Below are 16,520 nucleotides of genomic sequence, written 5' to 3' on the forward strand. Positions count from 1 at the left end.
AGGTCTTTTTCTGCCGTCATCTACTATGGCTCCCGATCAGATACCGCATACAATTCAAGCTTCTACTCCTTACCTACAAATGCACCCGCTCTGCGGCTCCTCACTACCTCTCTACCCTCATCTCCCCCTATGTTCCCACCCGTAACCTCCGCTCACAGGACAAATCCCTCCTCTCCGTACCCTTCTCCACCACTGCCAACTCCAGGCTCCGCTCATTCTGCCTTGCCACACCCTATGCCTGGAACAATCTTCCTCAACCCCTACGCCAAGTCCCCTCCTTACCCATCTTCAAAACTCTGCTTAAAACTCACCTCTTCAATGCTGCTTTCGGCACCTAACCTTTCGAGAAACATAGTAAGCCCTATCAGATCGACTCTACACTTGTCTCTAGATTGTACATTTGTCCTTTAGATTGTAAGCTCCTTGAGCAGGGACTGTCCTTCCATGTTAAATTGTACAGCGCTGCGTAACCCTAGTAGCGCTTTAGAAATGTTAAGTAGTAGTAGTAGTATGTTACTATGTTACTGATAAGTTCTTTTGTACATGTGAGGATGAGAACTCAAAGACACAGTACCCTCTTGTTTTCTAGAGAAAAGTTCTCTCAGAGTAGAGCAATAATATTTAATTTACGCCACAGTGTCTTTGACCTTGTCTCCAAAAAGGCTGTCTCCTTTATAGGGAGCTTCGGGGAGCCAATCATATAGGTCCTCTCAAAGAGCTGACACCCATTGTGCGAGTGGCTATGCAACATGCAGGCTATTCTGGAGGTATCATAGGCATTATGAGTGAATTTAATCAGGTGAAAAAGTATATTCCTAAATCCGATGAAAGCTGATAGATGAGGTAATCACTGTCATGAGATAACTGTTTGATATAAAAAGAGAGTTCCTTCTATAGTTCTGCATGCTATAAATGCAAAATATAAAGCTGATGAGCTGTGATTCTAGAGCTAAATGTTACTCCTCGAAATACCTTATTTCCCCATAGTATCCAAAATTTTGGAACCTCTCCCCGGGGTCCAGAAGACCGAGACCTAACCAACTGGAATTTTTTTCAGTGCCGATTCTTATCGCAGATTGATGAGATAGTTAAGGCTTCTCGGAACCTGAGAAAGCCTGGATTTTACATCATTTCAACAAAGCTGGAGTGGACGGGAGGTCCCACCAGATCTTTTCCTGGAGATTTTGGAGAACGGAGTGAACTGGACAGCCACTGATTCTTAGGATGCATCCACAGATAGCAGGGATCTTCAAAGTCATGTCTGGTGTCTTTAATCTTTGGAAGATCTACAGAAAAGTACTTGGAATAACTTACATCCTCCTTTGGTTCAATAGCAAGAGTGACAGAATAAGGTATATTACCAAACTGGACAGGACGGTCTTGTCCTAGTGGTTCCATATGGGACTTCCAATTATAGTGTATCGAGAGAGAATCTGCCTCCATATTATTGAAATCAAACTGTATGAAGAATGGGGATCATCCTCTATCTCACAAGCTCCCAGGACAGAGAACTGCTCAGGGTGAGTTTCCAAACTTTTGTTGAAAGTCAGGTCTTCGTTGTGGATAGCAGATGAACACTGGCTAGGTTGGACTCTGGACGCTGACACACAAAGGATTGAAGGAGACTATGGCTGGCTAAGCGTTGCTGCGTTTGAGAAAGCAGATCCAAGAACCTAGGATTCTGATCTTTAGATGGCTGTTCTTCAGAGATGTATGGGGTGTTTTAGCTTATATCTTTGCTGGAATCTCTTGCAGCTCCTACAGAGAGATCTGTGCTTCGGCAATCCTATCACTTTAAGAGCTGATTTGCCTGAGGTGCTGGAGTGGTCCTTGACAGCAGAGTCAACTAAAAAGTTTTGAGCGTGCAACTTCTTCCAGAGTTAGTGTGAGAGAGATGGGTTTCTCTCTCTTTCGGTACTGAATCTATCATAAACAAAATGGGCCCCGAGGTGTCCCAAACCACAATAAGCAGAAGGAACAGGAAAGCAGACCGACCACCGAGACAACAGGGCAGTGCCCGAGAGCCCACAGAAGTAAGGGGCCCATTCTCCCCAGCCTCCATCTTGTTTAAACCGCTGAAAAGTGAAAATCAGAAGAAGAAAACAGGTAGACCTCTTTGAGGCCAAATTTATCAGCGAAGGAGGAGAAAGTGGATGATAAAATAATTGTACCTTAATCCTGGCCTGGGACCCAGAAATCCTCAGAATGCCTTCAGTATCCAATCCTTTCTTTTCCAAACTAGAGAGTAGCTATAAAAGAGGAAAATCTAATTAAATACACCACCGAAAAACATTGAAGAATGTAAAAATCTGTAGCAGAGAGTTAAAGCAGTATGTCCATGACTATTTACCCTTGGATTCTATATATCACGCCTAGATTTTGACACGGATATTCAAGCAGATCCCATAACAATGCGCATAACTTAATTGGCTAACAAGACAATCAGCGCTGTTAATTGGATGTTTCCTGCGCTCGCTAAGCGCATTCTGTAATGTGATCCGCTTAAATTGTAACACGCGTGATCAAAAAAGGGGGCGTGGCCGCAGGCAGGGAATAAGTGGGTTGTGGGTGTCCTGAAAATTTACACGCAGGGCATGCCTGGTCAAAAAGGGAGCAAGGCCATGGGCAGGGAATGGGTGGGTTGTGGGCATTCCGAAAATTTACGCAAAAGGGTTATAGAATATACCTGCTCCGCGCTTTAGGCGCTGGTATTTACACCAAGCTTTACTTGGCGTAATAGCTTGCGATTATAGTTGCGCAGACGGGCAATAAAAACTATTCTATAAACCGTGCAGAAATGTAGGCCAATTCTGTACTTTGTAGAATACACTCACCGGGTGTGGGTCTAAGGATCTTGGAGGCTACGGGAGGTCGAGAATGTTTTTCTTCCTTGGACAGTACGTCTGCCCTGGAGGTTGAGCTCCAAAAAAAGTGATTTGGGGAGAGTACAAGACACAGGCTTTTCTCCACACTTATTGTAGCTAGTGAGAGGGTTACGGTTGTGCTTTGCAACCAGTAATGGAAGTTTAACTATCACACCTTAGGAGGGTGGGAACTTTAGAGGAGATGGAGGTGGGGGGGGTTGGAGGGAGGGGGAGGTCTTTATGTATGTTTTCACTGTTGCGATCTGTTTTGGGAGGGCGGGTGGGGATGAAATAGTGAAATGTTGATGACAAGGCAATTTTTTTTTCTGGTACTGTTGTATATGTTATATTTGGTTCTTTGTCATCAATAAAAATGTTAAAAAACTAGAATACACTTAAGTCGGAATTTTTTTCAGCGTGGGCAGACTGATACGGTCTGTGCCAGAGCCGGTGGTGGGAGGCGGGGCTGGTGGTTGGGAGGCGGGGATAGTGCTGGGCAGACTTATACGGTCTGTGCCAGAACCGGTGGTAGGAGGCGGGGCTGGAGGTTGGGAGGCGGGGATAGTGCGGGGCAGACTTATACGGTCTGTGCCAGAGCCGGTGGTGGGAGGCGGTGCTGGTGGTTGGGAGGCGGGGATAGTGCTGGGCAGACTTATACGGTCTGTGCCCTGAATAAGGCAGGTACAAATCAAGGTAAGGTATACACAAAAAGCAGTACATATGAGTTTATCTTGTTGGGCAAACTGGATGGACTGTGCAGGTCTTTTTCTGCCGTCATCTACTATGTTACTAGCTTCCCCGGCTGCTGTAAGCACCAGGTTTACTATTCCACACCACTAACCAGGCACATTTTCTAGGGAAATTAGCTATAAGAACGCATGCTAAAAGCACCCATGCAGTTACAGTAATTTCATAAAGGCTTTGCATGTGTAAACAGTTTTTTTTTTTTTTACTTGCTCAAGTGGGTCTTATATGATTGGCTGCGGTTATAAGCATGTAGAAAGCTGGTTTTATACAAGCAAGCTCTTACAAAAATTTCACTTAGCTATGCAAGACACGGCCTTCTTTAAAGCCATGTGCAGCCAGGTGCTCTTGGAGCACAGTTTGGGTGGAAATGCGATGCACGTCTTTTAAAGAATACGCACACCCCCGGATTCTATATACGGCGCCTCAATTTCCACACAGAAATCAAAGCGTATTCAATAATAATGTAATTGGTTAATCAGCGCTGTTAATCTGATGTTAACAAGCAATTAACGTGTGACGTCAGCTGGGCTTTAAAAGTTACGCCATTTTTTCCAGGGGTTGTCTCTGTTGCATCCGTCAGCAAAACTGAGCGGAAGTTAAGTACACTGTTAAGATAACCTTTGAAAATATGAATAAGTTTTACTGAAAGTTGTTTTTTTATGTTGATGTTAGATTGTTTGTCCAGTGATCCTGAAGCAGAACAAGCAAATCTGAAACGCTGGCCGCCGTTGATCAAGGTCAATGTCAACAGGACAACACAGAGATCGACTAAAATTAAGCTAAGTTCATTTAATCATTGATTGGCTGAGTTTAAAAGTCCGAGAAAAAAAAGTATAGTAAAGTAATACTCTATATGGAGGGTTTTTCTGGCCGATGATGAGGAAGTCCAACTCCTTATTGACCTTTTTATGTGTCAAGGGGTTTCTCGAGGCCTTTTCCTCCAAAAGCCAATAAGTGTATTTGCTACAAGTATTGAGAACCTTTTACATATTTACATTAACAAGCAATTATCAGCCATAATTTAGATTGAGATTTACACGCACAGCTCGCTAAGTGTAATCTATAATATAGTGCGACTAAATTCTAAGTGCCATAGTTGAAAGGGGGCATGGCATGGGTGTTTCTAAAATCTATGCACATCATTATAGAATACACCCGATCTGTGCCTAATTTAGGCGTCGGGATATACACCAAGTTAAACGTGGCCTAAATGGACACGACCAAATTTGGTCATCTAGAAAGCCGCTCAGCGTATTCTATATACTGCGTGAAAATTTAAGCCTATTCTATAAAACATAGGTGTACTTTTGCAGAATATGAAGTGTAATAAGGCGTCATGACAGGACAAAAAACACTCACCGCCTGAAGAATCAGTGGGACTCTAGTGTTGGGGATAATCTTTTGATCATTTTCCCATAAGACGCTGAGCGGAACGCCAAAAATCCGATTCTCTGTATGAAGACACAAATTAGTTTCATCATTTCTACTCATCTACGGTGGTAACCCAGAATATTTAGAAAAATTGTGCTCATGTAAGAATAGTGTTTGCAGTACATATGAAAAATTATAATTTATGGAACCCTTATAATTGCACAAAAATCCATCGATTAAGGCAAAGGGGTCCTTTTACTAACCTGTTGCCTTAGCACACCCTTATGCGGGTACTTCTCGCACACTAAGGCCATTTTTACCACAACTGTAAAAAAAAAAAAATTTTTTTTTTTTTTTTGTATTAATGGCCATGTGCTAATGTTGCGATTGACATGCAGCCATGAAAAAAAAAAAAAAAAAGTTTACCGCCACCCATTTTGTAGGTGGTAAGGGCTCATGTGATATTCCTGCGTGCTAATGTAGATGCAGTGTTTAGCACAGGAACGCCCACTCTCCACCCCCCTGACATGCCACCTCAAAAAAATATAAATGAATTATTTTTCTAATGTGCAGTTAACACGTACAAATTCTGCGGTTACCACAGAATGCCCGAGCCATGTCCAGTGGTACACAAATTTAAGCTGTATTAGGTGCATGTTAGCAACCGAGTAAAAGGTTAGGGTGGTGGACTTTGGTCCTGGGGAACTGAGGAACTGAGTTCGATTCCCACTTCAGGCACAGGCAGCTCCTTGTGACTCTGGGCAAGTCACTTAACCCTCCATTGCCCCATGTAAGCCGCATTGAGCCTGCCATGAGTGGGAAAGCGCAGAGTACAAATGTAACAAAAATAAAATAGATACTATTGGAGATTCTACATGGAATGTTGCTGCTACTGGAGATTCTACATGGAATGTTGCTACTATTGGAGATTCCACATGGAATGTTGCTATTCCACTAGCAACATTCCATGTAGAAGGCTGCGCAGGCTTCTGTTTCTGTGAGTCTGACGTCCTGCACGTATGTGCAGGACGTCAGACTCACAGAAGCAGAAGCCTGCGCGGCCACATTGGTGATCTGCAAGGGCCGACTTCTACATGGAATGTTGCTAGTGGAATAGCAACATTCCATGTAGAATCTCAAATAGTAGCAACAGTGGAGGAGTGGCCTAGTGGTTAGGGTGGTGGACTTTGGTCCTGGGGAACTGAGGAACTGAGTTCTATTCCCACTTCAGGCACAGGCAGCTCCTTGTGACTCTGGGCAAGTCACTTAACCCTCCATTGCCCCATGTAAGCCGCATTGAGCCTGCCATGAGTGGGAAAGCGCAGGGTACAAATGTAACAAAAATAAAATAGATACTATTGGAGATTCTACATGGAATGTTGCTACTATTGCAGATTCTACATGGAATGTTGCTATTCCACTAGCAACATTCCATGTAGAAGGCTGCGCAGGCTTCTGTTTCTATGAGTCTGACGTCCTGCACGTATGTGCAGGACGTCAGACTCACAGAAGCAGAAGCCTGCGCGGCCACGTTGGTGATCTGCAAGTGCCGACTTCTACATGGAATGTTGCTAGTGGAATAGCAACATTCCATGTAGAATCTCAAATAGTAGCAACAGTGGAGGAGTGGCCTAGTGGTTAGGGTGGTGGACTTTGGTCCTGAGGAACTGAGTTTGATTCCCACTGCAGGCACAGGCAGCTCCTTGTGACTCTGGGCAAGTCACTTAACCCTCCATTGCCCCATGTAAGCCGCATTGAGCCTGCCATGAGTGGGAAAGCGCGGGGTACAAATGTAACAAAAAAAAAAAAAAAAAAAAAAAAACAGCCCCAAAATGTCCCTGCTGAAGGGAGACACTGACACACGTGACTTCCTTATTCTGTGTGGGGGGGGGGGGGGGGGTGAGACAGACTGGCTTGGCCCCGTGTGACAACGGCAGCTAGGAAGGTGTGCGTATGCCGCACTCTCATAGGGTTCAAGAAGTTGCGCCCCTCAGTATGGATTTTTCATCTTACTTGTCCTTGAAAAATCACATCTCCAGTTCTTTTTCCGTTGCCAACTGAGGATGTGCCAAGATTGAGGGAGATGGGCAGAGCGGCAACAGGGCTCCAGAAGTTGTTATTTCTATGTTAAGGGTATGCCTGAGGAGGGGGATGGGGTATTGGGCTGGATTTGTTTTCATTACTGATGAACCATGAAGAAAGGGGTCTGCATCTTTGGGTAGGTTTTATTAAAATACTTACGATAAGGAGTGCTGGGAGGGAGGGACATAGATTTAGGTTGGGGGTTTTTTTTCCCCCAATATGTGGCTCAAGGGAGGATAGCAGAGAGGCAACCAAACAGATTTAGAGTCACTACTGCAGCCCCTAAATTTATCTGGCCAAATTTTACCAGTTAATACCGACTATTACACTAACCAGCTAAATACCAGACACACCCCGGGCATGTCTGTTAACCTGGCCGCTTTGTCCACGTAAACTTTGTCTGCACAGCAATTTTGCCAAATTTCAGCATGACAGAGAAGATCAAACAGTTATACGTTTTAACCGCATAAATATTTCTGAGTTATCAACTTCTCAGAAGGCAAAACTTGTGCAGCAAAGCATTTTCATCCAACATAACTGTAAATGTACAAAAATTGATCCAAGATAGAAAGGAACAGATGTGTCTGCCTCTGTAATACATTAATGAAGGAAGCTCCTAACCCCTGCCATTACTCAGAGAGTAACTTAAAATCATCTCCAACCCTACCCAAATGAAAGCCAAACAGCTGTCATCAGGCCGTTCCCTACAAGATGTCATTTCTCTTGGCATAAAACAAAATTGGCACTTCAAGAAGAAAAAAAAAAACTGTACCAGACGCCTTTCTTTTCACTGCTTTGTTTCTCTTCAGATCCAGGTCCAGTACGTCACAGAGAGCCGTCAGCTCAATCAGAGCCAAGGTGGGAATCTTCTTCATATCCTGAGGAGACAGGTCTCCAATCCGGGTCACTCCCAATCGGCCCTTAGGAATCTTCAGCTTCTGCAGAGGAAGGAGAAAAAACTTCAGACACCGAAGCAAATACTTATTATTATTACATCTGTACCCCGCACTTTCCCACTCGAAGCAGGCTCAATGCGGCTTACATAGTAATAGGGATTACAGGATATTGATAAAGAGATTTTAAAAAAAAAATTAAGTATAACAGAATAACAAAACTGATAGGTAGGTAGAGAAGGACAGGGGTGAAGGAGTAGGAGAGGTGTGAGCAAGGGTAGAAGAGGCAGGAGGGGATGAGTTACAGGAGGAGTGGCCTAGTGGTTAGGGTGGTGGACTTTGGTCCTGGGGAACTGAGGAACTGTAGGTTCAATTCCCACTTCAGGCACAGGCAGCTCCTTGTGACTCTGGGCAAGTCACTTAACCCTCCATTGCCCCATGTAAGCCGCATTGAGCCTGCCATGAGTGGGAAAGCGCAGGGTACAAATGTAACAAAAATAAAATAGATACTATTGGAGATTCTACATGGAATGTTGCTGCTACTGGAGATTCTACATGGAATGTTGCTGCTATTGGAGATTCTACATGGAATGTTGTTACCATTGGAGATTCTACATGGAATGTTGCTATTCCACTAGCAACATTCCATGTAGAAGGCTGCGCAGGCTTCTGTTTCTGTGAGTCTGACGTCCTGAGTCACAGAAGCAGAAGCCACATTGGTGATCTGCAAGGGCCGACTTCTACATGGAATGTTGCTAGTGGAATAGCAACATTCCATGTAGAATCTCAAATAGTAGCAACAGTGGAGGAGTGGCCTGGTGGTTAGGGTGGTGGACTTTGGTCCTGGGGAACTGAGGAACTGTAGGTTCAATTCCCACTTCAGGCACAGGCAGCTCCTTGTGACTCTGGGCAAGTCACTTAACCCTCCATTGCCCCATGTAAGCCGCATTGAGCCTGCCATGAGTGGGAAAGCGCGGGGTACAAATGTAACAAAAATAAAATAGATACTATTGGAGATTCTACATGGAATGTTGCTACTATTGGAGATTCTACATGGAATGTTGCTATTCCACTATCAACATTCCATGTAGAAGGCTGCGCAGGCTTCTGTTTCTGTGAGTCTGACGTCCTGCACGTACAGAAGCATAAGCCTGTGCGGCCACATTGGTGATCTGCAAGGGCCGACTTCTACATGGAATGTTGCTAGTGGAATAGCAACATTCCATGTAGAATCTCCAATAGTAGCAACAGTGGAGGAGTGGCCTAGTGGTTAGGGTGGTGGACTTTGGTCCTGGGGAACTGAGGAACTGAGTTCGATTCCCGGCACAGACAGCTCCTTGTGACTCTGGGCAAGTCACTTAACCCTCCATTGCCCCATGTAAGCCGCATTGAGCCTGCCATGAGTGGGAAAGCGCGTGGTACAAATGTAACAAAAATAAAAAATAAAATAAACATATGGAATTTTGGTGGGAAAGATCGTCAAGGTCATTGTCGTTATCTCCTGGATATGTGATGGGTAGTAGGATTCATAGAATTAGTTTTAGTCCATGGCGTATTTGGATGGCATCCCCAATGTTTGGCTGACTCGTCATGCTAACATAACATGCTTGTGCTTTGAGAACAGTACCAGCAAGGGAGCGGAGGTGGTTTGGCTTCTCTTGATCTAAAATCTATTCCCTCTCCCCCTACCTTTTTAAACAAACACATAATAATGAAAACTCTCTGCAGAGGCTGCAATCTCAGGGGTACTGGTGTAGAAAAGACCCCTGGATTGCCCTCAAGCTTTATCAAAAGGCTCAGGGCTAGATGCATCAAAGTCGTCGGTAATTCCCGTTCCCTACCGATTTCATAGCGAATCGATAGGGAACGGGAATTCACTAAGGAAAGGGAATGCAAATGAGCTACTCGTAGCTCATTTGCATTCTCTATTCCTTCGGTACCTGAGTCGGAGAATCGGGACGTCCCTTTTGATTATGCTCCTCTTCCAGGTCTCTTCAGCCAGTCAAAGCGCGTCTAGCTTGCAGGTGCCAGCTAAACGCACTCTGATTGGCTGAAGAGACCTGGAAGAGGAGCATAAAAGAATTTTTTTAGGGGTAGTCTTTTTTCCTTTTCTGTCGGGTCAGCCATGTTGCCGTCATGAGAGCAAAAGTGAGGGCAGGCGGTAGGGATGGAGATCCGCTGTGAGCAAAACGGCAAAAAAAGAAATAAAAGACCAAGCGCAGGGAGAGTACGTCTATGGACGCCCCTCACGTGCGTTCGCTGCTTTTTTTTTTTTTTTTTACCTTTTTTGGTGCCTTTTTCTTTCCGATTCCCTCACAGGAGCCCTAACGAGAGGTGCAGACCTCCCGTTAGTGTTCCCACGGTAAGGGAATCGGAAAAACGGTAGTGCAGCTCATTATAATAGCCTTTGGATAATTTGCATTCTGTTTTCGTTGCCTGCTACCGTGACAGGAAAAATGCCCTTGGTGCATGCCCCGGTAAACTACTTGCATTTTAAACTGCCTGGAACCAGTTTAAAACACAAGTTGTGGGCTCGTTAGGTTTTGTGCATCTGGCTCTCAGTCTCCAAAAGTTGTAACACGTACTCTGTTCTCAGTGACTGAATATTCCCATCAATTGCACCAAGTCCTTCAAACTAACACAAAAGAGTCTTAACCAGAAGCCCCTAATGTTTAAGGCTTAAAGATCTAAATGCAAAAAGTGCCTAACATTTTTCAGTGACATGGAAATTCGAGAACAAGTGGTCATGCTGGAAGGCTGAATGTGAACGTCCATGCAAGTGCCCTTCAGGAAAAGGGAACTGCATGGATGTCACTGCAAAAAACATCAGAATAAAAATGTTAAAAAAAATTTTTAAACAATGTGCAGAGGATCCTGAGCTGTAGAGAAATGAGGGGAAAGCCAGATATCAAGCAGAACCCGTAAGGGTAGTTGGGCAATGAAATGGGTTTTTACGGTTATCTCCCGAACACACATTTCTTCAGGGGTGGGGTTATGTTTCTTTAAATAGAGAACAGAATTTACAAGGCAGAACTCACAGGTAACAAGCAATCCTCTTGTAACCTCCTGGGCTTCCGCTGCAAGTTTCTCTTTGGTCCAGCTGCTGCCTGTTCAGAATAGGCCACATCGGTGTTAAAGAGTTCGTCTTTCCCAGGGACTCTGGAGGGGCTCATGAACCCTCCAAGTCCTCCTTCAACTGCTATATACAGAAAAACAACAACAACAACAAAAAAAAAAAAGATACTGTTACCATCTACCAAGATCTGTCAATTACTTACAGTTTTATAACTGACAACACGATAATTCTATAAGAGAGGAGATTGATCAAGACCCCTGAGGCAGGCCTTAGGGCCGAAACACGGCTATGTCGGGTCGTTTTTTTAATTACCCAATAAAGTTTTTTTTGGTACAAGTTCATGACTGAATGTACAATTCTCAGAGGTTATGATCAAGGAGTGTTGGGCTCCTCTGTTCACGTTGACATAGGTTTGCTTTTTGTATCTAATATAATAAAACGCACCGTGAACGTTCTGATGAAGACAACGTTCTGAAGTCACTCAAACAGTCCCTGAAGGGTTCGTGGATTCATGGTGTGAAGCCACCCAGCCGTCTCTGCCCCGCCCTCGCGTCAAACGTCATGACGTCGAGGGCGGAAAAAAAACCAAACTGATTTACCTACGTGGTGGCGGTTCCGGCAGCATAGCGTCAGGGAAGGAGGCGGCGCTCCCGACGTCTCTAGCCTTCCCTTCGCTGTGTTCCGCCTTCTTCTGACGTCAAGAATGACATCAGAAGAAGGCGAAACACAGCGAAGGGAAGGCTAGAGACGTCGGGAGTGCCGCCTCCTTCCCTGACGCTGCGCTGCCGGAACCGCCACGGAGGTAAATTTAAAAAGAAAAAAAAAAAGAAAAGGGATGTTGGGGGGAGAGAAGAGGGTGGGCAGTAAAGTTGAAAAATGGGAGCGGGAGGGCAGGGGAGAAACGACAGCATGGATGCGAAGGGGGGAGGCATGGATGCGAAGGGGGGGGGGGAAGAGGGCGGGCCAGGCTGGGACATGGTTGAGAGAGGAGCATGGATGCGAGGGGGGGTCATGGAAGGGAGAGAGGGGAATTGCTGGAAAAGAATGAATGGAGGGGGCAGGGGAAAGAGGAGCATGGATGGATATGGATTGCAGGGCAGGGCTCAGGGAGAGAGGGGAATTGCTGGAAAGGGATGAATGGAGGGGGCAGGTGACAGAGGAGCATGGATGGGCATGGATTGGGAGGGCAGGGCTCAGGGAGAGAGGGGAATTGCTGGAAAGGGATGAATGGAGGGGGCAGGTGACAGAGGAGCATGGATGGGCATGGATTGGGAGGGCAGGGCTCAGGGAGAGAGGGGAATTGCTGGAAAAGGATGAATGGAGGGGGCAGGGCTCACACTCTCTCTCTCTCATATACAATGTCTTTCTGACTCTCACTCTCACACACTCTGTCTCACACTGTATCACATTCACTCTCTATGTGCCACACAGTCACTCACACACACTCTCTCTCTCGCACACACACACACTCTCTCTCTCACACTGTGTCTCACATACACACTTGCACACACTCTCATTCTCTCACACACACTCACACCCAGACTCACTCTCTCTCTCACACACTCACACTTTCACTCTGTCTCTCACACAGTCACTCTCACAAACACTCTCCCAAACATACACACTCCGAGGAAAACCTTGCTAGCGCCCGTTTCATTTGTGTCAGAAACGGGCCTTTTTTACTAGTGTTTTAATAAACTTCATAAATTCAAAAGAAAAAAAAAACATTTTCAGATGGAAAAGGCCTCTTAAAAATATTAGCTCGTGCTTAATGTACACATGGTGGAAGCTGGTGCATATTTGTACAGTAGGCATACATGGGGGAGGAGGAGTTAGGGCTGAGTGCTGATTTACATAACAGCATGCATATGTAACGTACATGCTAATACGGACACCTGCTTTAGAGAAGGCATGATATCCGTGCCTTCCAATGCAGGCACAATTTCTGCAAGATTTGTGCTAGCATTTATTCTATAGAGAGAGGTAGGGGGTCTTTTACTAAAGGTTAACTTGAGTTACCCTGCAGCAGGGTCCATAGGAATAAAATGGGCCCTGCTGCAGATAACTCAAGCTACGCTTTAGTAAAAGACCCCCATAGATGCCGACGTGCTTTCTTAAGATACGCTCGGACAAAACGTTGAGATAGCAGTAGTGCTCTGCTTTAAAAATGTGGGGTGCCCCAGGGATCCATACCGGCTCCCGTTTTATTTAATATCCACCTCAAGCCTTTGGCTGAGATGCTTCGGTCAATGGACACAAAATTCTACATCTGTTCTGATGATGTGCAACTGCTCACGTTCCCTGATTACAGAGCCCAATATCACTTTTTTCTGGGGGGGGGGGGGAGGGGGAGGGCATCAACCATCAATCACTGAGGGACTAAGGAGCAACCATCAAACATATAAATGGCAAGAGGCATACTCACTCGCAAACGCGCAGTAGAGACCCTCTCTGCCCCGCCCCCGCGTCAATACGTGATGACGGGGCCGTGACAGAGAGGGAACCTGCGCACCTGCGAGTGAGGGAACCGCCGTCCCCACCGCTCCCCCCCCCCAGGGTTGCCGCTACCGCTCCCCCCCACCCACCCGGAGTCGCCGCCATCGCCGCCACCCACCCTCCACCCGGCCCGGGTACCTGGCTTCACTATTCAAACCGCCGGAACGCAGCACACAACTCATCTGAGCTGCCGTTGGCCTTCCTTACCTGCCTGTGTCCCGCCCTCACCGACGTTACGTCACACGAGGGCGGAACGCACGCAGAGAAGAAGGAAGGCCGACGGCAGCTCAGATGAGCTGTGTGCTGCGTTCCGGCGGTTTGAATAGTGAAGCCAGGTACCCGGCCCGGGTGGAGGCGGCGACTCCGGGGGGGGAGGGGCGGCGGCGACCTATCCGGGGAAGGGCCTTTCAAACCCCCCCCCCCTTCCTTTACTAGCCCCGTTTTTATGGGCTCAACGGCTAGTAGTAACATAGTAGATGACGGCAGAGAAAGACCTGCACGGTCCATCCAGTCTGCCCAACAAGATAAACTCATATGTGCTACCTTTTGTGTATACCTGACCTTGATTAGTATCTGCCATCCTCACGGCACAGACCGTAGAAGTCTGCCCAGCACTAGCCCCGCCTCCCAACCACCAGCCCCACCCCCCCACCACCACCGGCTCTGCCACCCAATCTCCGCTAAACTTCTGAGGATCCCTTCCTTCCCCTCCTAATCCCTCCAATGGAGCATGCTCAATGTGAGCACTTCTCTGAATCTTACAAGTCCTGGGTAACAGGTAGAAATCAATTATCTTTTTGGCAACAGACATGCAATTCCCCATCTGAAGAGCGACACTGCTCTTCTTTTCGAGTGTGTTTCTATTTTTATGTAAAACGAACGCTTCCGTTGTACATGCCACCAAATACACGACTTTTATCCCACTGTCTTGAACATATTGTGCAAACAGCTCTGCACTAAGGGGTCCTTTTACTAAGGTGCACCGAAAAATGGCCTGCGCTGGTGTAGACATGCGTATTGGACGAGCGCAGATCCGTTTTTCAGCGCGCAAGCAAAAATGGCCGTTTTTTAAAATATTTTTTTTTAGCCAGAAATGGATGTGCGGCAACATAAAAATTGGTGGCACGTGTGCATTTTGGGTCCTGAGACCTTACCACCAACCCATTGACCTTGCAGTAAAGTCTCACACTAACTGGGTGGTAATCATCAGCGCACGTACAATGCTGATTACCGCCCGGTTAGCGCTGCAGGCCAGACACATAGAAAATGAAACTACCGCCCAGGCCACGCAGTAGCAGGGCGCTGGTTCAAAATTGACGTGAGTAGGACGCGTGTACGCGCCTACATGGCTTAGTAAAAGAGGGTGTTTGAAAATTGTTCCTAATAATTTTGATCTTAGACTTGCAAGGAACTTATTTAAATCTGACTTTGAAGATACTGTAGCAAATTCATTTATACATCATTTTAAGCAGAGTATGTTCTCCAAGTTACTTCACAGGACGCTTCCTTACGTGTGTTATGTAATATCCTCGAACCTTGCTCTGTCAGATCCCGGGCCGATTCCTCCGTTTCTGTCAGGATTTCCTGCGTAGAAACAAACGTGAATAATATGGAACCATTCAAAAAAGAGCCTTAAAATAGACAGAATTCAGCCTAATGTATGCAACTTTACCAGAGTGTAACTAGGCATAAAAAGCACACGAGACGGGCCGCCTTAATGGACAGGAAGCTTTCGAACAAGAGTGAAAGGAGGCAGACTCGGGAGTAATCTAAGGAAATACTCCTTTACAGAAAGGGTGGCTGAGGCTTGAAGAGCTAGTGAAGATGGTGGAGACCAGGATATCTGACTTCAAGAAAAGACGGCAGAAGCACAGAGAATTTCCAAGGAAGAAGGATCCTTAAAAGACTGCACAGCTGAGTAGTTGATGTGGAAGGGTAGACTAGCCAATGCCAATATTGTTCCTTATTAATTGCTATTTCCCCTGTAATGAGGGTTCAACGCAACGTACAAATAAAAATAATCCTAAATTAAATATAACACAATAGACATAATAAATGATTAATAACAAATGTAGGGGTCCTTTTATTAGGCTGCTGGAAAAAAGGTCCTTCACTAATGGCGAGGGCTGTTTTTCCCACGTACCAGGGCCCATTTTACCACAGCAGGTTAAAAAAAGCCCCCAACACATGGCCATGTGGTAAGGGAACTTGCGTTTGAGATGGCGATAAGGGCTTCCGTGCAAGCCATTTCTGGGGGGGGGGGGGGGGGGGGGTCCCCCTGGAAATGGCGCACGCTCAGGGCGGGACTACCACATTTGCATTCATTTTAATACAACCAGCCCTGGACCCCTCTGCCGATGACCCTCCCGACCCCCCTCCCACTGCCAACCCTCCCCCACCGTCGCCGTGAGCTACCTTTGCTGGCGGGGGACCCCAATCCCTGCCAGCCGAGGAGGTCCTCTTCTTCCCGTGAAGGCTTTGTTCTGTTTCTGACGTCTTGCACGTTGTACGTGCAGGACATCAGACTCACAGAAACAGAAACAGAACAAAGCCTTGCAGATCAGCCAGGCTTCGTTCTGTTTCTGTGAGTCTAACGTGCAAGACGTCAGAAACAGAACGAAGGCTTCGCGGGAAGGGGTTGGCGGCTGGAGGGGGGGGGGGGTCGAGAGTGTCGTCGGCAGGGGTCGTCAAAGTTGGCGGCAGTGGCGGGGAGGGGGGAGGCTAAAATATGCCCCTCACCTCGGGCTCTGGACCTCTTCCCGCCGAAGTCTGGCTACACCCCTGCTCGGCACATACAACCCACAGGAATTCTACGGCTAAGCCCGCACTTATTTTCTTCATTGGCCCAGAGGTCCTGCATAAGTACGTAAGTATTGCCATACTGGGACAGACCAAAGGTCCATCAAGCCCAGCATCCTGTATCCAACAGTGGCCAATCCAGGTCACAAATACCTGGCAAGATCCCAAATACATTTTATGCAACTTATCCCA

General features: G+C 46.4%; 1 protein-coding gene across 3 annotated transcripts in view; it reads right to left on the reverse strand.

Annotated features, from left to right (window-relative positions):
- ARHGAP40 (Rho GTPase activating protein 40) overlaps positions 1-16,520 on the reverse strand; it is an 89,483-nt gene that overhangs the window by 22,098 nt on the left and 50,865 nt on the right. For all 3 annotated transcript variants that reach the window (XM_030211911.1, XM_030211913.1, XM_030211910.1), the window contains exons 4-8: positions 15,041-15,113; positions 10,996-11,156; positions 7,837-8,002; positions 4,971-5,062; positions 2,172-2,249 (exon numbers count right to left, since the gene is read on the reverse strand). In XM_030211911.1, coding sequence (XP_030067771.1) covers positions 2,172-2,249; positions 4,971-5,062; positions 7,837-8,002; positions 10,996-11,156; positions 15,041-15,113 — 570 coding nt within the window. The remainder of the gene's footprint in view (positions 1-2,171; positions 2,250-4,970; positions 5,063-7,836; positions 8,003-10,995; positions 11,157-15,040; positions 15,114-16,520) is intronic.

This window comes from Microcaecilia unicolor, chromosome 8 (genome assembly GCF_901765095.1).
Source record: "Microcaecilia unicolor chromosome 8, aMicUni1.1, whole genome shotgun sequence".
NCBI classification, from domain to species: Eukaryota; Metazoa; Chordata; class Amphibia; order Gymnophiona; family Siphonopidae; genus Microcaecilia; species Microcaecilia unicolor.